Raw genomic sequence first — 27,150 nt, 5'->3', positions numbered from 1 at the left:
ACAGGCACAATAATATTGCCACCCTTATTGATTGACTTCAAAAGATGTCTCATGGACCTAGAGAATCATGACACAGGGGAGCAGTGTGGTTCTTCAGAGTTGGGGCACAGTGGCTATAACAGTGTGGCCTTAATGCTGAAAGCTGATTATCATTGTACAGTCTTGCTTTCAATGCCTCAACTTTCAATTGTCCTAATGGCTGATGGTTTGATTGACATTTTGAATCACAAAGGACAAAGAAAATCACTGAATGCTGGCTTTCACACACCAGTGGAAAGTAAAGATATCCTATTCTATCCTGAATCATAAAAAATTGTGTTGTCCTGCAGAATTGTAGACAGCTGTGTGTGTGTGCGTGTGCTTTGTAGATATGTCTCCGTCATCTATGTATTCTAACACCAGTGTCAATATTCTAACATCTAATACTTCCTGTAAACTATAAATTCAAAAAAACTGTAGAACCAGATTTTTTTCTCCCTTGGCTTTTCTAAAGGCTTTGGAACAGGACAGATAACTGGGAAAGTTTTCCATATTGTATTTATTCTTGACAAAGATTCACATTTAATTCATGATATAAGTCTGTTAAAAATAGCTTATTTTGAAGACTAACAACTGATCGAGCTACTCCTCACTGATATGAAAAATCACTTACAGAAGCAAATACATAGCTATTGTAACATTGGTCTCATAGAATTCTTCTATATTCACATATAACACTATTCTGGCCATACGCACTGATAAATTTCAAGGTACTCAACCCCCACTACCCTCTTGTACAATCCTTTTATCCTTTTTAAAAACTATGCTTTGTACAATCACGTGTAAAATCATGAGCTACAAAACTCAATAAAACATAAGTAAACAACCAGTGACATAGTTACTGTTGTCATATGGGACTCCGGAAGCTTTGGTTTTGAGGTGGTATTTTATGGTATAGGAAAATAGCTAAAAATGTAGTTCCTGTGCCTCTCGTGCTTCAACTCTGCCAACCTCCCCTCACAGACTTATTGTAACATGGGGGGACTTGTTTTTCTTTTGTTTTAAAAGAAGTTACTGTTTGAAGTGTCTGTCAGGCATTTATCACCTACAATGCGTTAATTCATTTACTTTCTGACCTTGAAAGTTGATATATATATATATATATATATATATATATATATATATATATATAATGAAATTTAGTCTTATATTGTCTGTGTCATCTTAATTTCCCTCATGCAAACAGAATCACGACAGACACCCATGGGCCCTTTGGCCAAAGAAGATTTTTCCAAGCTTTGAGCTGTTACATGCTGTTCTTTGAATTAAGGGTGCATATGGTTTAGTCAATACTTTGGATGTCATGATAGATATTATATGATTACCATTCTGTGGCGTCATGGATTCTGAGTTATCTTTAAGTTATTATGATACATCAGATAAACGATCATGTGCAAACGAATTAACCCACTTCTTTTCATTCTAATAAGAGGGGAACAGGCACTTAAGAGAAATAGTGAATAATAATCTCAAGGATTTTCAAAACCCATTTCACTGATAGAGAAGTCCATGTGTGGAAGGCTGCTGGAATCAGTGTATGCTGGAGAGACACAAGCCAGTGAGAACAAGAGTCAAGCGAGGTATCTTTCCATCTCTGTATTCACTGACGAAGCCTCGGACAAGCCTGCTTTGATGTCGGATTCTATCACTCACCTGTGAACCCAGTTTTAAGAATAGTGCTCCCCATCTCTAAATATGATTCTCATGTCATGTGACGTTCTACACAAATATCACCCGGGGAGTTAAGTGAATTCTAAGATAATTCTAAGTTGAACATGTGTGCCTGTTGATTATCATAGCTTCTTGCACCTAATGGCTAGTGAGATCATACCAGTACGATTTTAAATCAGACCGAAGGCTCCACTCTAATGGGTGTTTCTTCGTGTTTGTAGGCACACATTTTCAGAGTTCGGTATTTCCTGAATAACCTTGCAAACTGTTATTTTTAGCACCATAATGCAGCATTTAGATCTTCACTCACCAGGATTTGTCTGATGACAAAAAAATGGTTCTTTGTTTAAAACTACGGAGAAGATGTGAAACTAAACAGAATTCTTCTTTATTATAATATGTCAGACACTGTGCTCCCTGTATATCATTCTGCTTCCTAAGATTCTTTGACCCAGATGTCCTCAAAGACACTAAAGAATGATATATAGGCAACTGGATGATTCGTAGAACTCACAGTGAACTACTTGACATTTTTGTTTATAAGTAATGCATGTTAGAGAAATGTTGGGCAGTGACTCCTTTAATAGTAATTGGCTCTGATCTACAAGAAACAACGTTATCAAAGGGTCTCCCAAATGCTGGCTTCCAATTTTTTGGTAAAAACAGAAAAATTGAGTGGAATGTTTATGACCATAACTTTTCTTAAGTAGAGCTTCCTAATTTCTAATATCAAATGCCCATTTGGTTACAAAAATGGAAGCCAAAGAAAGCAGTCTATTCTCCATAAAGTGTCTTTATTTGTAAAATGCACAAAATCCAGGTGGTGATCTTTTCAATGTATGCTTGAAATGATCGAGTCCATAAGGACGTGTGAGGTTCTAAATTGCAGGCATATGCTCTGGGGCTACTCGAGTAGTAGCAAGAGTGTTGCACTTCGTCTGTCCCCTGTATGGTATAGATTGTCTTCCTCCCTCAAAAGTAGCTGCATTTATATACTTGGAAATATATTGCAGACAACATTTCTAGATCTTGCTAAATTTTGCACAGAGGTCAATGGTTGAAAATAAATGCAGGATATATCACTGCAGTAATACCAAAGGGAGAGTGCTCACTCGGCCTCTATAATAATTAAGGTATAAATTTGGCATGAGAAAGTTGGAGACTATATACAATTAAATGTGTATCCTATGCGTGAGATATATGATCACCACGTAAATGTAGATGTAGATGTAGATATACATATAGCACGTGTGCTGTGTGTATGTGTGTGTGTGTCCTTATCTAATTGCACATAAAGATGGCCACCAACTGCATGCAGGCTCTATGTCCTGTAGATCAAACCAGCTGCAGATGAAAAAGGTTTGCTAGTGTGCCCAGAACATATAGAGATATTTTCCTTGCCATTTACCCTAAACAACATTGCATTCTGATTTATATCATTCACATGTTCTAGATACTACAAATAAACTAGAAACTATTACAAGTGTACTGAAAGATATGTTTCAGTTACATGCAAATATCTCACCATATGTTAAAATTTTTTTCATCTACTGATTTTTTTAAAAATCCACTGTAACATCCTAAAAAGATCCCAACATATACAGAGATGAGAAGACTGCATATATAATTGACTATATATATATATACATATACATGTAGTAATTACACATTATGAGAAAAGGTTTAGCTAAATGTTATTCCTATTAATGTTTATTTAAGTTATAGCGAATATAACTAATAAAGATAAACAAACTAGTTTGAACATAAGTAAGGGACTCATATAATGTGCAGTCCGACAGACTTGCTGGACTTTTCTTTATTTGTAAAGTGTGGAACAAAATTGTAAAATCAAAGGATGCCTAGAAAGTAAAATCATTTGCACTTTTAAAAATAAAGATTTAAAACTATAATAATAATAACAAACATTATTATTATTTTTAGTTTTGTCAAAATAATATAATGCTGAAATGTTTATTATGAAAAAGACCTTTTAGGAGTAAAAAGTTTAATACAGTCGGCACTAATAGCTTTTCTCTAATTCAAAGAGATTTCATCCAGCCTTTATTCCTAGATAAAATGTTTTACCAAGAGATTTCAGAAACATCAATTGTTTTTAAACTCTTACACAAAAATTAAACAAAATATATGGCCATATTTTGGGAGACCAATTAAGTGTTTCAAAGTATTAAGTGTATTAATTGTAGCATGGAATTCAAGAAAGCCAAGAGTACCTGAATTCTTTAACTCGCACAATGAAAGTGATCTTTGAGGTAACCCACTCTTCAAACGTAAAATTCATGTGTGAATTTTCATATTATCACACCTGTCTTCATTTTTATATTCTTGCTGATAGCAATTGAAATGTTACATGTCTATACTATTTATATGCAGCTTTAATTCTACCAATTAAGTTAAATCCCCCAAAATAACATCTTTACAACTGTTGAGGAAAAATATAAAGTGTGCTTGAATATACATTCATTGCCTCGAATACTGTGTTTCTTCAAGATGATTCATTTTTGCAGCCTTGAGAATAGAGCATAATATTAATTTTCATAATTCCACTGTAACTGATTAAAAAAATCTAATCCTTTAATAGGAAAAAAAAGAAAACCAAGAAGACATAGCCTTAGTAAAAAGTAAATCTTTTGCTTCTAAAGTAGTCTTTTACTTTTTTAAAAAATTTTAAGTATAACTTCTTATGCTTTCGCTATAATCTAGTAAAACAGTAAGCATACCTTACAAGTGAGACTGGTGTGTAGAGAAACTGACAAAGTTTCAAAAATGAATGCTGTTACTTGAAAAATAAAATTCGAAAAGACGTAATATGTAAGTAGGAAATATCAAGATCACTAATGACCTTATAAAGAGTAGAGTATGAGCGATTCAGTTTTACATTTTATTTACTTATTTTTGAACGATGTTGAACTTGGCTCACTGTTTTATGCCATCAGGGTCGACTGAGTCATCTGCACATTATTTCCCAGTGTTCCCTTTGCGAAAATTACCTTAGTAAATCAGTACCCCTTGGGAGTATCAAATAGTAAAATTCAGCACACACACACACACGCATTGACATACTGTTTAGCTCAGGGTGAGAATCATAAAATTTAACTCCATAAGAAACATCAGCATTTGCATTATGTATGCTTAGTCTTAAGTCTTTAAGAAATTAAACAGAAGAGATGTGTCCAAAAATCAGAACAGAACTCACCAACGCGAGTATATATAATATAGCTGTCACTGAATTTATAAAAAGGATAGTTTCTTAAATCATTGGTTTAAACCATCTTTGTCATAAAGTAAAATATTTTTCTCTTTAGGCCATTTCCATCACTGCTAAAGGGAAGAGCAGGAGAGCCCCAAAATAAAAAGAGGTGCGCTACTAACTTGGGGACAGGCAAATTCCAAGACACACATAAGATGTTATTTACACACAAAAAAACCTCCCCCTTTAAATATGATTGACTTACGCACAGTGACTTGATGTCTAGCACAGCTATCCAAAGCCCCTGCTCTTTAAATACGACCTATTTGTAACTCCAAGAATGAGGCGACTGATTCAATAAAGTTCAATTTGCACAGTCAGAACACTTAGAATATCTAGTAAGTAACACTCCCAGATCTGTGAAATGCCCTTCCTAACATTATTTCTGAGGGGCATTCAGTTTCCATTAATTTAGATTGTTTCAGCAAATGTTTAAAAAATGTTAATATTGTTTTAAATAGGAATGGCTTAGTGGATGGTGGACAGTGGACGGTGGAGGCATAGTTCTTTAGTCTTCGCTCTCAGGAGGCAGAGGCAGACAGATTTCTGAGTTTGAGGCCAGACTGGTCTACAGAAAGAAATTCAGGGCATCAAAGCCTACATAGAGAAACCTTGTCTCAGAAAAACATCCCCCCCCAAAAAATACCCCATGAAAAGTTACAAAGAAGTAACCAACACTCATTATTAGAAGGAAAACTCTCTTCTTGATGGGTTCTCACGACTACTAGTATTCTTTAGTATCCTCTTTCTATTATTTTTTATCAAGAACACATAGAACTGATACATCTAAAATATTGGGGTATTTAACATATACCTTCCATCAATAATTTGGGTAGAAAATAGTTTCTCGTTTCCATGACAACATGTGACCAATTGACAACACCTATTTAGTTTAGTCTATGGAAGTTTATCCTCATGGATTATTTATACTTACTAACTTGAAGGGAAAAAAAATACTATTGGGAAATAACCAGTTCACGTCAAATATTTATCATCAGTGACGCATGTATTGTTGATAAAGAAAACCCTGACATTCATCACTTAAAAGACTAGAATATTAAAAATTCTGGTTTAGTTATATCCTTATGTAAATTTTTCTGTCAGTTGTATAGAAAATAGCTTAAGTATAATTTTTGCATAATTCTCTTTCCTTCTTTCACAAGGTAGTCTTATATTAATTTTTGAGTAAATTTTTTTCTTTTTCTTTTTTTCTTCCATTTTCTTTAAATTGGGTATTTCTTATTTACATTTCAAATATTATTCCCTTTCCTGGTTTCCAGGCCCTCATTCCCCTAACCTCTCCCCTCCCCTTCTATATGGGTGTTCCCCTCTCCATCCACCTCGCATTACACCCCTCCAAACAATCCCGTATACTGGGAGATATAGCAAAGCTCCCCTCTCCTCTATCTGGTCATTTCCTCTATCAGACCATTTCCTGAACTCACTCCCAGGTTCAGAGTAAGCACCGCCTGATCTCATTGCATCAATGATCTCATTGATCTCTTCTGCATTTTAATCTTTTTCTACCCATGAATCTCACTCAGTCATTACTCAGTTTTTATCTTGGCAGGTCTTGTGTTCCTGAGTCCTACAGAGCTGATGTTATCTCATCAGTATTTACTGCTTCTGCTTGTTCTTCCTTTGCTCTGGTCCTTGCTCCTCTTTTGGATCAGTTCTCACCTGCATTCTTTTCTAGGTCAGGTTAATCATCTCTGCGATCCTCTCTCCTCTCTACCCATCATCCTATACCATCTATCTATTGGGGTGTGTGTGTGTGTGTGTGTGTGTGTGTGTGTGTGTGTGTGTGTATGAATGTGTGTGTGAATGAATGTGTGTGTGAATGTGTGTGTGTGTGTGTGTGTGTGTGTGTGTATATGTAAAGTGAAAATGCACAGAGTGGCAGATCTCCAAACAATACACTTAATCACTTAATCCTGTCTTGTTACATCTCTAAACCAAACTCCACAGAGGTCAGGTGTCTGATTCAAGAGGAGCTAATTTCTGTCAGGATTTCTCAATCACTATGTATTTTTTTAATGTAGTTTGTATTTTTTTCATTTATTTATTCACCTTATATCCCAACCACAGACCCTTTCCCTCCTCTCTTCCCACCCCTTTCACCCATTCAACCTCCTGTTCTCCTCAGAGAAGGAAAAGCCCACCCCTTGGTACTAACCCATCCTGGCACATCTAGTCTAATCAGGACTAAGAACGTCCTATATCACTGAGGCTGGCCAGAGAGGGTAAAGGCATTCAAAGGCAGGCAAGAGAGTCCAAATCGGAGACAGGTCCCCGATGGATCCAGTTGTTGGGGGATCCAGTCAAGACCGAGCTGCACATTTGCTACGTATCTGTAAGGATTCTAGGTCCAGTCCACGTATGCTCTTTGGTTGGCAGTTCAATCTCTGTGAGGTCCCATGGGCCCAGGTTAGTTGGCTTTTAGGTATTCTTACGATATCCTTGATCCCCCTGGATGGATCCCTCAACCTTTCCCCAACTCTCTTCCACCGAACTCCCTGAGCTCTGCCTGATGTTTGGCTGTGAGTCTCTGCATCTGTTTTCATCAGCTGCTGGATGAAACCTCTCAGATGACAGTTGTGTTAGGCTCTTCTCTGCAAGAACACATTCTTTTCCTTGTGTTTTGTTTTAGATACAAAACTCTTGCTCTAAAAGGGTTGGTAAGTCTTTGAGAACTGATTAAAAGAGAACTCTGACCTAATCAATGGGTTAATCCACGGACAGGTCACTGCTGGGTGTGCTTTTAAGGTGATACGGGGATCTTTTGAAAGTGTGGCCTTGTTGGCAGAAACACTAGGGGCATGTGATTGGGATCTGTACTTTTCCTCAGCTTCTCTTTCTTGCACTCTGCTTCTCAAACACCCGGAGGTAAGTAGTCTTGGCCAGGAATCCCTGGCGTGATAATCTTGTTCCCCTTCTCAGACAAAACAATGAATCTAACTGAACATTACCTGGATCCTTTGAAACCATGATGCAAATCCTCCTTCTTTAAACTGTTTCTGTTAAACATTTGTTAGAGTAACAACCACCATAATACAGCAAACTCCCTGCTGCAGTGACTTACATGAATGCCTCAGCCTGTGCAGGTTAGTTTCTCCTCTCATGGGAGTATTTCAAGTATTTCTCTCTGGTTTAAAGTGCTAGAATACGGCTCAACATGTGAAAAGGTAACTAATTGAATTATAAATTCTTTAATGGAATCGGTGGAATTTGTTCACTCAGTCAGGGAGGGAAAGGTTTAGAGTAGTGTTAGCTGGAATTCCGGATCACAAACACAGTAAAGGTTGCTCCTCTTTTATGTTTTATTTCTGTTTCTTCCCTGTGATAACCTTTTGTTTTCTTACTGAGAGAGTGTTTTATGGCAGTGAAATATATAGATGTAGAGTCTGGACTGCCTGGATGAAAATCCAGCTTTCCCCATTTTCCAGTTGCTTGATTTTGACCAAGTTTCTTTCTGTACTTTGGCTTCCTTGCTCATAAAGTTGGAATAGCAATAAAAATCTACTGAATGGAGTTACTGGCATAAGACAGACGAAATCCACTAGAGAAGAAGGCATCTGAGAACAGAGTCTAGCACACAAATACATGCCCAAGAATCATACCTTTTGCATATGGATGTAACAGGGCACTTTGATCTTGTTGACAAACTCATACTTTTATGCAGGTTAAGACTCTTAATCAAATAGCTCTGTGAGAAGACTGGAGGACTCTTCCCCACAGCCTTTGTTTTGGACAAATTATAAGGAAAAATTCAAATTCATCATGCTTGGTTCTTGTATCTTTCCCTTGGCCAGTTTTCTCAGGGGGGAGTATAGAATCATCAGCTCCTCCTAGGTTTCCATCATTTCTCCCATTAAAGCAGTGATGGTTTATCAGGTATGCATGGCCAAGAGCCTGGAAAAACAGTATCGGTTTGTTCTTATAACTGGGCAACTTGCTGAGTCCAATCTGAAACATGAGACGTGGAAAGGGTCTCCTTCAAATGTAAGCCATGTCACCTCTGAGTTTAACTCCTTGTTCGTCACTCAGATGTACTTTCTCAGCAGTGAAATGTCCTGAAGCGGCAGTTAAGCTCTCATTGCACATTCCAAAGCTACACACTTTCTTGGTTGGCTGTTCTTTTCCATTTCTTCTTAATTAGTCCAAATGGAAAGCAATCAAAGCTCAGACCCGAGTGTTCTAGGCCTTCTGCTTGCAGCTCTCTTATTCCTAACAACTGAATTAGCTCTGTAACTTTAAATTTTTTTTCCAGTGCAGAAATGCTATCCTTATGTGTCCTTGAAAAGATAATTTAATTGGCTTTGATCAAAACCCTTTTGCACAAGGAAGGGTAGAGATGAAAATGCAGGTAGGATTAATCCCGGATTAGTGAGGGATTCCAGAAAAACCCTTGTTCTCACCAAGCCTCGGGGCATGGAGCTGAGGGCTGCACACCACAAAGGTACAAAGCTGACGAACAGAGCAGTGAGGGAGACGAGGATGGCGCCTTCCGAGAGAAACTATCTTCCACATAACATTGGCAACGTATAATTTACTTTGCACCCAAGCTCCTTGTTTACCTATGGACTGTTGATCTTCTCTTCAAGCATGGGAACGTGCATACCCAAGCGTGCACACACATGAGTGCGTACACCTACACTTACGTGTACCCACTGATACACAAACATGAGCACACATACCAACACATGGCCTTCTAGCCTTTTCCCCAGAGGTCACAAAATTTTCAAGAGAACTAGGTAGGGACACTGCAACAGAGTCCCCCACACAGGTGAGTCCAGAAATTGATACATTTTCTTTTACAAAGCTACATGATTAGCAAAAGAGTCCCAAAGGGGTAAGGCATCTATTGGTCTCCTCACCACAAGCAGGTTGAGACTCCTTGTATACATTAGCATTATTAGAGTTGTCCAAAAGGGAAAAACCGAATGGGGTTTTCTGCCTAAACAAACGAACTGCCCCTCACTTTGATTTTTCTCTTCTTAAATTTATTTCTCTCTTTAACATTTGAGATAATATATTTACATGAATTCTCCTTCCCCTCCCTGGAGAGACTATTTCTCCCTCTCCCAGCATTTCACAGTTGTCTACAGTTCTTTGCATAAGGCTGACGCCTCATGAACACCCAACCCCCCACCCAGGTTCTCTATGGTATGTCTGGTGGTATCTTCTATGTTCAGCTCACATTTTGTCAGCCATGTTGATAAGACTTTCTGAGTGTAGCTTCTGACATTATTACTAGGAGACACAATTTCACAACAAGCTCCCTGATTCTCCAGCTCTCAAATCTTTCTATCCCCTTTTCTGCAGTGTTACTTGAGTCTTAGGTGTGGGAGTGTGTGTGTTTGTGTGTTTGTGTGTGTGTGTCTATGTGTGTGTGTGTGTGTGTATGTGTGTGTGTGTGTGTGTGTGGTGTATCCATTGTGACTCAACTTTATAACTCGGCATTTTGATTGGTTATAATTTTTCTATAACTTATTTTTGTTTGTTGCAAAGAGTTTTCTTGATGAAGGGTGAATTTTCTATTTTTCTTTTGAAGTGTTTCCAGTAATACTACAAGCCGCGTACAAATAAAAACCTGAATTGAATGGTCTCATTAAAAATTTTAGAAGTCTTTAAGTCTGAGACAGACTTGGACATATACCAGGAAAAATTACTTCTTGTTTCTGGCAGATTTAATTTAAAATGAGCTACAGGGGTGAGCCTCATAAGAAAATCATACCAGTCTTCAATTGGAATAATTAAAGGTTAATTGTGATTTAATTGCAAATAAGATTGAAATTTTCCAAGTTAAAAATTCAGTTGAAAATTATTGATTAAATGCATACTAGATTTCCATATCTAATTTTGGATATGTGGAGTCAAAAATGAGAGGACAATATCAATGTGTATATGCTTTATATTAAAGCAGCCACATAATTTTCATACTGTAATGTTTTGAAAATTACCGCATGATTAACCCTTTGCATTGTCAGTCATTTGCCATGAAAGCAAGCAGAATGCAAAATCAACATACACTCTAACTTTTCTCAAAAAAGCATCAGCTTTAGGTACAACCTAAAATACTAAAGATTAAGTCACACTTGGGGCTTACGTAGTCGTATGTCCAAAGTGTTTGAAAATGCTCTCCAAAGCAGAGAGTGCTTACAAGGATTATAACTCTCAAGACTATTGGAACATTGTGCTACAAATAAATCCTGATGTGGCTTTAACAGAAAATAGGTGTTGGAAAGAGCATGCTTCTGAGAGGGACCACAGACTGAGTATGCACAGAATAAGATTCCTTTTATTAAATGAGCTGCAGCTCAGATGTCTCCAGAGTTTTAGAATGCTACTCAGCAATTATATTCCCGTTGAGATTTAATTATCCCATTAGATACTTATTTACTAGTACATATTAACTTACAGTACACCATTAGAGTGGATGAACTAATAAATACATAATCATTGCTACATAGGAATAGCTTAACTAAATAATTATTAACGGTTATTTTACAAGCATTTAATAAAATGCCTGTAACAATGCTTTACTAGGTGAAGGATATATATATATGTGTATATATATATATGTATATATATATATATATATTTAAAGAGGAAAAGGAAGGACTGACCTACTTTTTTTCTTTTTTGTGTTTTATTATTTGTTTATCTGTTTGTTTGTAGCTACTATTCATATTCTCTAATCTCCTTTGTAATGAATGAACCTTACACAAATCCACTCAGAAGTCTACATGACTTTTTCCTCATGAAGAGATCTTGGACAGTAACAGAGATAAGGAGAATCCCAAATGTCTCATGCAAACTCTCTAGTATCAATAATATTGCAGTACCAGGGAAATATTAGTGATCCCCAGAAAAACAGACAGGAGCCAATCTGATGCAACTAACAGCAGGGTCTTAATCTATTCAAGCTACTCCCACCCTACCCCACCCCCAACACACCTCCATCATGCGGGTTGATTGTGGTGGCCGGGGAGCCCTGAATGTCAATCTGGGCAAGTCTTTATAGTAAGCAGCAAGCAGGGAGCATGTATGCAAGCATCTAATTGGAAAGCTACTGTGGCCTTTAACATAATTGGCTGGTGCTGGGAGTCATATCATAAACTCAAATTCTGCTCCCCTCTGCATTGGCAGTTGTTAGACAAGGGATGAGCTTGTTATGTGGTTTATTGGGGGAATAACCTGAAGACACTGGCCTTGTTGAGAGTGTGACCTGGAAACACTGGTCTTTTGGGGGGATTAGCCTAGAGACTAGAGCTAGGCTCAGGTTTTGTTGGGGACAACATGGAGACTAATGCTAGGTACCAGCCTGTTTGTTTACCTGAATTCAAACTTAGGTGGGGTTATCTAAAATGGAGTCTGAACTTTAAAAGATTTGGCATCTCAGTATTTCTCAATCTGAAACTATTTTGCCTATGTAACTGGTTATCTCTTACTTGCAATAAGCTGTCAGTCTGATGTTAACATGGACAACCTAAAACTAGAGTTTCTGGTGCAGCAAGTTGCTGTTAATGAAAATGTTCGGGACTGGAGAGATGGCTCAGTGGTTAAGAGAACTGACTGCTCCTCCAGAGGTCCCAAGTTCAATTCCCAGCAGCACATGTTAGCTGGCAACCATCTGTAATGGGATCCGATGCCCTCTTCTGGTGTGTCTGAAGAGAGGGACAGTGTAGTCACATACATAAAATAAATAAATAAATCTTTAAAAAAAAAAAAGAAAATGTTCATGTCTTCCAGCCACAGATTATGCTTTTTCAACATATTTCCTTTATGCACAGTGGTAAGACAGAACTGAATGAACAGTTTTCTTCTTCTAGAATTCATGAATAGATTTGTTCTTATCTCAGATCTTACCCAAGCACATAACATTTTTTTTCTTCCCTTATGAAGTCTCCTTCCTTTCCCTTTTCTTCTTCTTCCTCTCCCTTTCCTTCTCCCTCTCCTTTTTTATCTTTACTTTTTCATTTAAAAGGAAGCATTTTAGAGCTGCTTTTTGGCACGTATAAGTGTCCACCCTCACTACACTGATGTTGCGGGGTCATGATTAAGTAAAATAACGGTGGCTTGAACACAGTTATTTCAACAATGTGACAGACAATCTGATGGCTGATATGGCTACAAAAATGACCAATGGCACTGAGGAAATATTGTGTGGCTGTGAGTGAAAAAAGTGATGACTCAGCTCCAGACCAGGAGGCCCTGGGACTTTACCATGTTACTTCGATCTCTGTGAAATGTAAAATTAATGGACTGCTTATTTCTAGATATTTTTTTCCATTTAATAATTTCTGTCTGCCATTGACTGCCTACAACTAAAGATGCAAAAGATTAGGTGTAGCTCCTGACGTGCTTAGAAAAGAGTTCCTCAAAGAAGCTACTTTAGCAACTACTGAGGCCACTGTCCATCTTTCCTCTCCTTTTTTTTTTCACATTCTATCATTAACTCCAGCAAGCCACCTTGGGAGAAATGACAGGAACAAAGAAATAAGCACTCAGAAACCTATGTCCTCAAGATATCAAAGCAGACAGAGAAGACACTCTGCCAACCCTGAATGGTACACCTCCAGCTTCCTCACCAGGAGGAGAAAGTTAATGCTAGCTAAGTGCACTGGCGCTCACTGAAAATTCTAGGGAGGTTGAGGCAGGAGGGTGGTAAGTTCAAGGCCAGCTTTGCCTACCTAGCAAGATCATGTGTTTTATAATAGGAGTGAAATGTAAAACAAAATAAAAGCAAGCTCTAAAACAAAACATACACAACCTTAGTCTTGTTTTGATTAATATTGCTTAAGCTTCTTTGTCATATGCAACTGCACATTCTCCTTAAAAGAGAGAACAGTAAGTCTCTTAATATTATTATTTCATTGTTTTTACACATATAACATTACACTACTGTAGGTTGATGCCATTATGCAGGTGAAGGCACACAAGTTAGGTCAAGGCCTTGATTGAACAGTAGACAAATAAGGCAGGGACAAAAACCCCTTTGTAAGGTAGGAGAGAAGGAGAAGGAATGAGAATCAAGATAGAGATGGCGAAGGATGACCCAGATCCAGACTTGAATCGCCAAGGTGGCTGGGATGGATTTCTGTAGGCAAATCTATCTTATCTAGGTGGGCAGCTTATATCCTTTATCAGTGGGTTGCAAGTTTATTGTGTGGATATATTGTGAATTGAGAATTTAACATATAAAACCGATTGTTGGGTGACAGTTTGTTGAGTCTTACCGGCTAGTTGGGAGTTTATGCTTTAACTACCAGGGGGCAGTTGCTGGGAGTGTGGACAGAGTCCGTGGCAGTGAGCTGTGATAGGACAGCCACTGCTAGGTAGCTGGAACCAGAGAGTTCGAGGCTAGCAGACAGTTGCCAGGAGAGATACTAATCTGAGATAAATTAGCACTAGTGCCAATGGCCGATTGGAACAGGAACAAGCAAACGCCAGGGTTCGGGAGAGAACAGGTTCTGCTGCTTTTTAATTTTTACCGCAACATACTACTTCTTTTATTTATTTTTATATTATGTTTCTTGACATATTGCCTGCACGTATGTCTATGTGAGGATGTCAGAAGCCCTAAAACTAGAACTATAGACTGGTGTGTGTTGCCATGTGGGTGCTGGGAATTGAACATTCGCCCTCTGGAAGAGAAGCCAAGGTTCCTGAGCTCTGAGCCATCTCTCCAGCCTCTATGCTGTGTTCTTAAACTTGACACGGTTTTGCATTTTTTGCGTTCAACTACAGCTTCACATTGGGGTATGTCTTTAGACTGTGAAACAGGACAATTGTATTTAAGTCTCCTCCCGCCTTGGATTACATTACCGTGTGGGAGAAATCTCAGCGTCCTTCAGTGCCAGCACAGCATGCTTTCTCATTACCGCCCTGCAGCTATCAGAGGAGCTTCCTCTCAAGTTTGTAATCATGTGCAAATGGCAGCCAAGTACTTAGTCAAAAGATACTAAGTGTGCTTCAATTAAACCCTGGTAACAACATAAACCTCTCCTTTCTTGACTCATGTATAAAAGCTGTCCAGACTGACATTTCGCTACGCAATTAGAAACCAGCCCTACAGTGTATTCAAGTGTCTTTCAATTAAAAATGCAGTAAGAGCTGTTTAATCAAAGAATATGAGGCATAAGTAAAAGGAGATGAAAGAGATGGAGGAGCTAGAGTGGGGAGGGAAGTTTTGGAGAGAGAGAGAGGGAGAGAAAAGGCCAAAAGGAAATCAGGACAAGGTTTATCACAAGCCGTAGTAGAACGCAAATACATTATTAGAAAGGAATCTAAAAGGAGAAACCCTCACACTGTTTATTGTAGATGTTCATATGAGTGAATTTATGAGACCAAACCATCTTAGTGACAAAATTCAGAACAGATGAATTTCAATTCAGGAGTCAGACAAAGCAAATGGCTACCGTGGCAATTCCTCTGTAGGACTCCAAGACAATTGTGCTAGTCTTGTTTGTTTAGTTTTGGACATGTATTTTTCTCCTGTTATTCAACGAGTCTCAACACTATGATGGTAGGCAAAGTCTACTATAACCAATCTTTACAAAACCATTTACCGAGGAATTGTATATTAAACCAGTACAAAAGAAACCCTTCAAAATCAGTGTTGTACTTCTGATTGTCTCTTCTGTCACACTAGCTGTAAAACATGAAGTTTGCTGAAATCTTCCAGGAATGCACCCCGCTTCTTCTCCAAACTCTTCTTCCCCTACTAAGCTCTCCGTTCTCTTTATCAGGCAGAATCCTGGTAATGGACCTTCTGAGTGCTGGACCCTGTGCTTTAGAGAGCTTCTCAACCAAGCACACCCTAGTCTCTCTCATCGCTAACTTTAGTCCTCACTAAAGGACGCTGCCTCCTGGTTCCTCTTAGTAATTCTATCACAATATTTAAAAAAGCCTAAACCCTCAATCCTCATTAGTCTTTCTTGTTTTCCTCCTGACACTGGACATTCTTATCAGGTGTATTCTCTGCCTCATAGGGTGGCATTTTCACAAAGACAGTTCAAACCCAACATCTGGAATAGTACAGTTCATGCTGTGGACACATAGTCAAATGAAAGAATGGATGTGTGGATGATGTAATAGAATCAAAACCACCAGGACATGCTGTAAGCCTTGAATTGCAATAGAATTGCTATGTACTTCTGCACAAACTTTATATGATGGGCCAACTCAGTCAGATACCTGTTTGAGAATAAACACACAGGTACTGAATTATTTACTTGCTTCATAATCATTCAGTTTCTCAACAAGTAAAATATCTATGTGTAGGTTTAACTTTACTAAGAAAAAAATAGCGTTTTTTTTGAAACTATAGTTTTTCATTTTGAATAGTCTACTATGCAAAGCTCACAAACACTTATATCATTCCTTATAATTGTCATATTTCTACCTAGGTTCAATCTCCTTAAGTTAATTTGACATTTTACTCTTATTTTTAAATTAATATATTTATTTTTATACATATGATTATACTGTAGCTGTCTTTAGACACACAAGAAGAGGACATTGGATCCCATTACAGAGCCACCATGTGGTTGCTGGGAATTGAACTCAGAACCTAGTGAAGAGCAGTCAGTGCTCTTAACCACTGAGCCATTTCTCTAGTCCCCTTATTTGTATGCATATAATTTGTATTTATATTTGCATATCTGTAGAAAAACTTGTAAAACTGAGATCGTTAGATCAAAAGGTACATGCATTTTTAAATTCGTTGGAGACAAGTTTAACTATATGTGAAAACTACAAGTCCAAAGCTAATGCATACTTCATAGGGCTTTGGATGACACTCAGTACTGTGGTGTTAGTTGCTTACTTTATTTTTAACAAGACCTTACTTTTAGCACCTGGTATTTCTGTTGAAAATCTGTCAGGGGTTTCCCCCTTTTTTGGTCTATCTGCCTCTATTTGCTTCATCCTAACCTCTGTAGAGGACGTATGACAATCTCTGTAGGTATCAGTAGTACTATTTCCTTATACTTTGAATTCCAAGGAGACACCTTGTTATGTGTTTTTGTTCTGGCTGCAAATCATACAACTTTGTGCTGTTGTTCTAGTCGTTTTATATTTTTTTAAAAAATGCTCTTATTTTAAAAGATGCAATTTCACCTATAACAATTTATAGAAGTTAGATATGTATGGTCTTAATTGGGTAGTTTCAAATATCTCCTTAGGTGTTAAAGCTTATTCACTGAAATGTAATTTATAAGCGTGGGTTTTTGTTCCCATACCTTAACTACAATATATTTTGGCCTCGACAGTCAAACAACTATACAAGTGTATGTCACTTTTATGTCACCGTTATGAAAGCAGCCTAAGAAGGAAGGGATCATTTGTCTAGTCTTATGTCTATACTGGGCAATCATTATGACTTCTCATGAATCATTATTCATGTTTGTAAATATATATCTAATAGGGTAGTGATCTTTTGCATTGATCTATCTTCTTCATTTATCATTAAATTGGTGGAATGTATTTATTGAACATTAACGTGGCAATTTGTATCAATCATTGATGTTCCGATTCCTTTGGCATTTTTGCAAATATTCAAATAATCCATAATGCAGAGTTATTTTTTATTCTCCTAGGCAAATTAAAGCCCCTTCACACTTTTAAATTAGAAAGCTGTATTTGAATTAGCCAGTGGGCTTTTGATTCTGAGTCATCAAATTGTCTTCGTTTATTCTCACATTTACATCTTCCTAACGTTGGTGCCAGACTATGCTATAGTGTACAAGTACCGTGTTCACTTGAGCATGCTTCCCCTCTTTTTAATTGCTACTTAATAAAATGTAGCTGCAATTTCCATTTTCCTCAGGAAATAAGTAGTTTTCTGGGGGGTCACAGTAGTAGGTGGAAGCTGAATTTAAAATAAAATCTGTTTGGCTCTAAAAATCTGTCTTCTATTTACAGTTTCCTTTCAAAAGCCACTTGTTTTCCTTCAGAAAGAAAAACAAATCTGTAGTATGTACTGCATGCCTGGATTCTGTGCAGATCGCTAAGACTGCAACGATAAGTGGCTTTATTTCTGACTTCACAGATTATTGCACAACATCCTATTATGGTATTTTTATTCCATATTTCCCTCCAGAAAAGCATATACAAAGCTTTGTAACACATTTTAAACCCATAAAAGCATTCATTTTAATATAATACATATATCAATTTGTATAAAGACTATTTCTAAGATAATTATTGTGTAGCGTCATTTTAGCGAGAGAATATTTTTAAAAGAATATAACCAAGGTTTATAAAATAAGTATTATCTCTTTTAAAAATGACATTTTTGGAGTTCATTCATAAAGGTCTTAAACACAGGTCATCCCTAATTACTCTTTTAAGATTTTCATAAAGGAAAACATGGCCACTATTTTAAGACACTTATTATTTTTATAATGATATATATTGCTTCCTATCAAACCACCCTCAGAGTAACTTTTTCTAGAGCAAGAATGATTATTCCCTTCAATTTAGTGAGACAGGCTGAGCACTCTGCTTCTTGGAAACGTCCAGGTATTTTGTAACCATGACTACAGTCATGGCAAGCTTCTGCACTTCCTTCCCAAGTTTGCACACATCACCGCTGATGGGATGCAGTTTTTTCTGACCGTGGAAAAGAGGCATCAGTTTCTTTGTGGTCTTCATTTATTTGATTGATGTCGACCACAGGAAGCTCTCATTTCTGTACCACTTGGGTCTCTTTGTACAGAGACTCACAACTACACAGCTTACTTAACTAGAGAAGGAAAGAACGCCTAGAAGCCAGTAGAGGCACAGTAGCAAGATGGCATCTTCACTGAAAGCTAAATGGAATAGTTTTCTTCTAATCACATAACTGGATACAACTTTTTCCAGGCAGGTCAGCCAAAGTTGTGCTCATAAAACATGTAGGTGGAAGGGTACAGAATCGGGGATGAAAAATGGGAGGTGAGCAGGGATTCCAAGCTATCTTATCATCTGCTACAGCTGTCTGTCTGTGTGATTCGGTAACACCAAGTGATGTGTAAAGCAGAGGTAGCAAAATTAAGTCAGTGTCTTAGTTAGGGCCTTATTGCTGTGAACAGCCACCGTGACCAATGTAAGTTTTATAAGGTACAACATTTAATTGGGGCTGGCTTACAGTTCAGAGGCTCAATCCATTATCATCAAGGTGGGAACATGGCAGCATCCAGGCAGGCATGGTGCAGGAGGAGCTGAGTTCTACATCTTCAACCAAAGGAAGCCAGGAACAGACTGAGCATCGCCAGGCAGCTAGGAGGAGAGTCTCCAAGCCCACCCCCACAGTGACACACTTCCTGCAACAAGGCCACACCTTCTAATAGTGCTGCTCCCTGGGTCAAGCATCTGCAAACCATCACAGTCAGTATGATGTAATAGAATTTTATTGATAACAGCCATTAGAGATGTACTCTATGTCCAGTGTTAGATGGGATTTTTTCAGTTTGTTTTCTCTTAGCAGCCTCACAAGACTGCTAGGGAAATAGTAATGGATAATCTACGTCGCCTAAGAAGATATCTCAGTTGGTTAAGCTTTTGATGCTTGAGAACTGGATTTTGGATTCCCAGAACCCATGTAAAGCTAGTAGAATATATCTCTAATCTCAATGTGCCTATGATGAAATGGGAGTCAGGGACAATATAATTCCTAGAAACCCACAGATCAGCTATTCTAGAATTTGGAGCAGCAAACACAAACAAGAGACATTAGTTCAAACATGAAAGTCAACGCTGGCATTCTATGTCCTCTCTCCTCCAATACAAGCATTGGGGATCTCTCTCTCTCTCTCTCTCTCTCTCTCTCTCTCTCTCTCTCTCTCTCGTGTGTGTGTGTGTGTGTGTGTGTGTGTGTGTGTGTGTGTGTGTGTCCATCTGTTGGTTGGTCTATCTCTTCTCTTATAGGTGTCATACACATGAAAAGGTTTTAAAAGAGTTTAAGAAGTTATATAATTTTCTCAGTCTATTAGAAGAAACGGGGGTAGAAATGTTAGAGCAACTAGAAAGAACTGACCACCCTATCTCTAATTCCATGACTGATGTTTATATACATATAAGCTAAATACGTTTATATACATGTAAGAAAAATATATACAGTCCTTTGTCTAAACACTGTAAACTGGTCATTTTCTAATTGATGTGCTTATAACTGAATTTCAAGACCAAACAGTCCTCTAAATTGGCCTTGAAAATCTCCAGGAAGCAATGCCAGCTATGAGTTAATGTCCACATAAACACCACGGAGTTAGGCTCTGCAGCACAGAACTTTCATAAGCTCACATCGGTTGTTACCGTGAACTGTGCAAAAGCCTGAGCAGAAGGTAGATAATTATACTGACATTCCTACTTCATTACTTTTAATAGAATTGAATTTGTGGTACTCACTGCCCATGTATATGATCATTACTTTCACCCAGAAGCGGGATGTGTCATATGTCCTAAGGCTCTGCTGGTTGGACAGCTTTTGGCGGGTGGTCACTTTAGAACATGAAGAATGTCCTCTCAACTAAGAGCTGAACTTTAATTAAAACGAGATAAGCTTAAAAATAGATTCAGTTGATCCTCTCCATCCATAAGTGAAAATGGTCAGATGACAGAATGTTGGTAACATAATGCAGCTGTGTGTGCGAGTTTGTCATTCATATTTGATGTCATTCATATTCATATCTAACGTTTCTTTGCTAACCGATTTATTTCAAAGGAGGATAAAACACGATGCAATGTACAATGTACACAGATAAGAAATGGAGGGTAAATATGCAGATTGAAAAGACATGAGAGATAAATCAAAAGATAAGCATAACTACTTTTTAAAAAGTTGCTCTTGCATTTGCTGTGGAGCGATATTTAGAGATATTAAAAGAAATTTATAGAAGACAAAAGTCAGTCATTTAAACAATATCATGCCAGAACTTTCAAGGCTGAAGCAGGAGTATCATTTAAGTTCATAAGTTCACGACCAGCCGGGTTACCGTAATGAGAACCTATGGGAGGAAACAGAGTCAAAACGAAACAAAAGTGATAATGGGAAACATTAAACGAGCTTCACTTATTGATCGCTTTCTGGCTCTCCATACAGTCTGCTTCCAGTTCCATAGACTCCAATCATTTAAAGGACTTCTTGAGTTGGCTGTAAATAAAAGTTGGGTAGGTTATTCTTTTACTCATCCAACTCTTAATTCCCTATGATCCCCATTCAGAGACTTTCCCTAAGTATTGACCCTTACCTATTATTTACACACACTTAGCATTATAAAGCCTACCACACTTCACAGACGTCTCTAAAATGAATCATTTGAAGAATCATTATGAATCAAGCTCAGATTTAAACAAGTTAAAAATTAAAGACTTTCTGGTGATTCATAAGCTCGAGGTGTCCTTCTTGCTTTAATCCCTTCCTTGCAATGTTAATCTGTTTTGTGGTTTTATTCTCCCTTAAAAGTGCTGTATGCCTAGTTTTAATCCATTTTGGGGTAACTTTTTGACTTTATTTTAGGGGATGAGGCAAATTCTATGTTTATGAAAGCAAATGATACAAATATCTATGCTTAATCTTTATTGTTGTATCTCTTTTCAATCAGAATATTACACTTTGTCCAATGAACTGTCCAGTGACTCATCCGTTTGGATAATTTCCAACTTGGGGCTGGGACATCAGTTGTCCATCTTCCTCTATGTGTCCTTTACATGTGTTTGTAAGAATATTTAAAATTATAACATTTTGCAATGTAACACCAAACTAATTGCAATTTCATCGAATCTAAATTATTTTCAAAAGTTTCTGTGTTTCTCTTTCTCACTAGCGTTCAAATGCTGCTATTTTATTCTTTTGAAAAGTGGGATGGGATGTATTACTAAGGCTCTCATTTGGTTCTAAATCTTAGAACTATATGTTCCAGTAATATTCCATCTCACTTCCAATATCTGTGACTGTAGCCGCATGGTACCACATAAGGACTTTTAAAATTTTTATTTATTTTTATTTATTCACTTTACGTCCCTCTCACTGACTCCCTCCTGGTCACCTCCTTCCACAATCCCTCTCCCTTCCTCCTACTCTTCTACTCTAAGAGGGTGGAGCCCTCCATAGATATCCCTCAACCTTGCACATCAAGTCTCTTCAGGGCTAGACAATCCTCTCTTCCTGAGGCCAAATCAGGAATCCCAACTAGAAGAACATATTCCACAGACAGGCAGCAACTTTTGGGATAGCCCCCACCCCAGTGGTTTGGGACTCATATAAACACCAAGCAGCATACTTGCTGCATATTACAGGGGGCCTACGTTCAGCCCATGTATGCTATTTGGTTGGCGGTTCAGTCTCGGATGTACGCAAGGGTCCAGGTTACTTGTCTCTGTTGGACTTTCTGTGGAGTTCCTATCTCCTTCCGATCTGCAATCCTTTCTCCAACTCTTCCATAAGAGGCCCCAAGCTCCATCCACTGATTGGCTGTGGGTTTCTACATCAGTATGAGTCAGCAGCTCTCAAAGGACAGCCATGCTAGACTTCTGTCTGTAAAGACAACAGGGTGTCATTAATAGCGTTGGCCCATAGGAGGAGTCTCAAGATGGGCCGGTTATTGGTTGGCCCCTCCCTCAGTCTCTGCTCGGCCACTCCCATCTCCACATTTCTTGTAGACAGAATACATTTTGGATCGAATGTTTTGTGGGTGGATTATTATTGTCCTTATCTCTCTATTGGGGTTCCTGCCTGGCTACAGGAGGTAACCTCTTCAGGTTCCGTGTCCCCAATGCTGTGAATTACAGCCTGAATCTTGACACAGTGAAAGTAGTGCTAACAGGAAAGTTTATAGCACTTAGCATCTCCGTAAAGAAATTAGAAAGTCCTCATACCAGCGATTTAAGAGTACAGCTGAAAACTCTTAAATTAAACTCTTAAAAAGAAGAAAAAAAAGAGGAGGAAGAAGCAAGCACACTTGAAGAGGAGAAGAAGGCAGGAAATCATCAGAGCTGAAATCAATCAGGTAGAAACAAAGAAAACAATACAAAGAATTGGCAAAACCAAGAGCTGGTTCTTTAAGAAAATCAACAAGATAGATAAACTCTTAGCCAAACTAACTAAAAGGCAGAGAGAATCTAAATAGACAAAACAGAAAATGAAAAGAGAGACATAACAACTTACACTGAGGAAATTCAAAGAATCATTAGGTCTTGCTTCAAAAGCCTATACTCCACAAAATTGGAAATTTGTAACAAAATGGATGACTTTCTAGACAGATACCATTCACCCAAATAAATCAAGATCAGGTAATCTATTTAAACAGCCCTATAACCCCTAAGGAAATAGAAGCTGTCATCCATAGCCTCCCTCGACACACAAAAAAAAGACTTCTAATTTTTCTTCTTCTTTCTAATCCTCCTCTTTCTCTCACATCTATCCCTATTCTCTTCCTCACTCTCATTAGTATTAGTCATGCTGGCAGAAGACTCTTCCTCACATTCACTTTAGTCCATGTGGTTTTTGTTTTCTTTTTGTTTTCGTCATCAACTTGGGCACAATTTAGAATACTTCTTGGTGATTGGGACATTAATTCATATGGAATTCATACGTTGGCCCTTATCACTGTCTCTAACTTATTACTTCATATTTTCAGGACCCGAATTCATAGTTGCACATGCTAAAACTGTAATTGTCATCTTCTTACCGTCTCATTTAATTTACAGCAAATTGTTGATTATACCTTCTGTATTTTAAAATGCTCACCTGACTTCTTTTGGTTCAGGAATGCCTCCGAGAAGTCCTCCCGAGGTGCACCGTGCAGACCCATCCCGCACCAGGACACAGAACTTATGGACCTGAGGCTGACCCACCATGCACATTATCTTTGGTACATGACAGTGGAAATATGCATACATGATGGAGAAATCGTGATTAAAATATTTGAATGCAGAAATGTGTACGTTGAAAATTCTTTCAATTAAAGTTCGTTGTTGTAACTAGAGGATTCAGTTCTTCCTTTGGTCATTTATTTTTTTTAAATCATCTTTTAGTTCTCTGAGAATTCTATACAATGTGTTTTAATCATATTCATCCCTCATTTTTCTCCTCCCAACTCACCCCTCCTTTTGTTTTTCTATCAAATCTAATCTGTGCTGCTCATATATTCTTGGATATATGGCCTTCCTCTGAAGTCTGGTGAACTTATGACGGGGTGATTCTTTTAAGGAAAGCTCTACCAGCAGCTTTCAAGTGCCAACAGCCCCTCAGCTAAAGTTGGGATTTCATGTCTACCTCCCCTCTCCAGACCGGGACTGGACTTGGTTCTTCTTGACACTTAGGGAGAATGTAACTCTCTCTGGTCAGTGACTCTTAGGCACAAGTGTGAATTTTCAAAGTGTCCTAAACAAGAGGATCAGAACGTCTATTTGTTGCAGATTATAAACCCATGGATATTATTCAAATAGGCATAGAAGTATGTTTGAGTATTCTGTTTCATGTATCTAAAAATGTAAGGGTACATTTCAGCATATCTCTTGTTCTCTAACTCCCTGTTTTTTATTAAGTATACGTATGTATATGTGCATATATACTTGTGATAATATAATATCAAACACGGAAATTGATCAATGTGACATAAGACACTGTTCACAATAAAGATGGCATCAGTAAGCATCTAAGTAATAAGTTCATCATTCTTGACTATTTTCTCTACAAAAGAAAAGGTTACCATCCCCAAATCTACTAGCATATATAAAAACATTTTAAGGTTTCTCCAAATTAGACAGAAAATATTTATCAAAAGCTATATGACATTATTACTGACAAATCACATAGCAGAACTTCTAGTTTACTAATAATGAAAACCAATTTTAATCATGCTGAGAAATTGAATTATATTTTCATCCATTTGCTAAAAATTATGAAATTGTTATACAGAAAGCCTTAAGAAATTTATGAATATTGACAGAAATAGTCTTTTAGATGTTATAGTCAAAAGGCAACTTTACAGCATGTTTACCTTTTGTGATTAGGGCAATTTTCAACTTTTGAGAACTCATTTATTGCGTTTTACTCTTTAAATAAAAAATATTTCACCTAACTTTTATTGATTATTTTTAATTATTTTGTTTTCTTTGAGAAAGAAGCTCACATTAAACAAATTCTGGTTACCTTATAAACCCTGAATTTTTGTCTGGTTTGTACCATGGGAAGGATTATTCACCATCATTTTGCTATTAAAGGAGCATAAAGTGAGTTTCATTGTGCAAAGGCTTTTTACTTCTAAGATCCCAAGGAATTTTTTATTAGTCAGTTAATTGTTTGAATATGTGAAGAGTCTTCTTGGGCCATTTGGCCACTTACAACATGTCTTAAACCTTTTTGTTAATGTACAGATAAAATTAAAATAAACATTTAAGTATTTAGTTGACAGTGTGTATTACAAATATTTTCTCTCATTTTATAAAATTTCACTTCACTTACTCTTATGCTTTTTACTTATGTACAAAATAATGGGCTCCATGATGGCATTTTTGTGTATTTTTTCTACATGAGACAAAACAGGCAATATTTGTCTTTCCCACTGATACCATCTCCCTCCTCGTCCCTCAGACCCCTTCTTCCCTCTGCTCAGTGCCCATTCTGTTTTCAAGAAGCGCATGTGAATGTCCTGGGTTCCCACCCAGGTTCTCACTGGCCTCCCTATCACTGTTCTTTGCCTTTCAGTTTGCAGGGGGATGACTTGAATAGAGTGTGAAAATTTTCACTTTATTTTTTTTCATAAAGAATGACAATTTTAACGTTTTTTAAATGTTGAAATAGATGAGAACTATTACATCTGCCATATGTCCATATGTAGGGATATGCTTTTGGATTTTCACTTTGCTCGCCCTTACTTACAACTGGTGTTTATTAATGTCCTAAGCGGTCTTATTTATTATGGCTTTAGAATGACTCTATCGTTGATTGGGAATTCCTTTTTTGCTTTGCTTTCTTTCTACTACTATTTACATCTATGTAACTTTAAAATATCTTTCCACGAATCAGAAGAAAACCTATTTTACATTTGAAATTATCATGAATGTGAATATAATCAGGAAATATTCTGCATTCCTTGTATTCCCAAGCATGGCTCATAATTCAAAATAATCATGTAAAGCTTAGCTCATAGTTATTATTTCTTAGACTCAATTTCAAAATACATATTTGTCCTTGGGATTTAATAATGGAAATTTATTCAAAGAGCATAATTGTTTATGATAAAGGCATTAATATACTTGAATTTGTATTTGCAGTTATTCTGAGAACTTATGGGATATGACATCTGATATTTTCTTGATATTATAATTTCTGTGATAGCTTTATGACATCTGTGTTACTGAAAGGATCTGTTTGTCTAATGTATGGATTCCGTTTAAGAATTAAGGTACATGGATTTATTAGCTACTTAATTACAGAATTCCTTATTAGGTGTTTACAAGGAGCATTCTTGGCTAGGGTCCAAACGCTGGAGATGTGTTCACAGTGCAGCTTATTTGTAAATATTGTGCTCAATCAAGATTAAGTTTTAAGTAGTTAAAAATAAAAGAGATACCTTGAGTAATAATTAAGACACCAATGTAATTTTTTTTCATTTGGGGGAGTTAAATTAAAGGGCTCATACATACCAGGGCAGTGCTCTAATCACCAAGAGTCATGTGTAACACAAATAATTTCAATTCTTTTATCTGAAGAAAATCATTCTAGCACGTTTGCTACTAGCTAAAGTTCATTCTTGCACATGTGCAACTGGTGTGTGTGTGTGTGTGTGTGTGTATGTGTGTGTGTATGTGTGTGTGTGTATGTGTGTGTGTGTGTGTGTGTGTGTTTGGTATACCTATGTGCGTGCATGTGTGTGAATGTATAAGTGGGTATCCTCATCTATGTATACACATGCAGAGGTCAGTGGTTCCTTTTGAATATTTTCCTCTATAACTCCTCGCCTTGTTTTTGGAGATATGATGTTTATGTAAACCTAGAGCCTGTTATTTAGATAGGCAGTATCACCATTGAGTTCTCCAGATCTACTCACATGCCCCACTCCTGGTACTGGGTTATGGAAACACATTTCCATACCTAACTTCTACATGTGTGTTGGAAACTTAATCTCACATGTTTGTACAACAGTCTATTTACCCCTTGAGCCATCTCTGAAGTCCCT

General features: G+C 37.4%; 1 protein-coding gene across 4 annotated transcripts in view; it reads left to right on the top strand.

Moving 5' to 3' along the window:
- Positions 1 to 26,556, top strand: part of Adgrl3 (adhesion G protein-coupled receptor L3) — a 767,242-nt gene extending 740,686 nt beyond the window's left edge. For all 4 annotated transcript variants that reach the window (XM_063272835.1, XM_063272833.1, XM_063272832.1 and 1 more), the window contains one exon: positions 23,734 to 26,556. In XM_063272835.1, coding sequence (XP_063128905.1) covers positions 23,734 to 23,810 — 77 coding nt within the window. In that variant the 3' untranslated portion in view covers positions 23,811 to 26,556. The remainder of the gene's footprint in view (positions 1 to 23,733) is intronic.
- The last annotated feature ends 594 nt before the right edge of the window (positions 26,557 to 27,150 follow it).

This window comes from Rattus norvegicus, chromosome 14 (genome assembly GCF_036323735.1).
Source record: "Rattus norvegicus strain BN/NHsdMcwi chromosome 14, GRCr8, whole genome shotgun sequence".
Lineage (NCBI taxonomy): Eukaryota > Metazoa > Chordata > Mammalia > Rodentia > Muridae > Rattus > Rattus norvegicus.
This window is presented reverse-complemented; position numbering and strand designations above follow the sequence as displayed.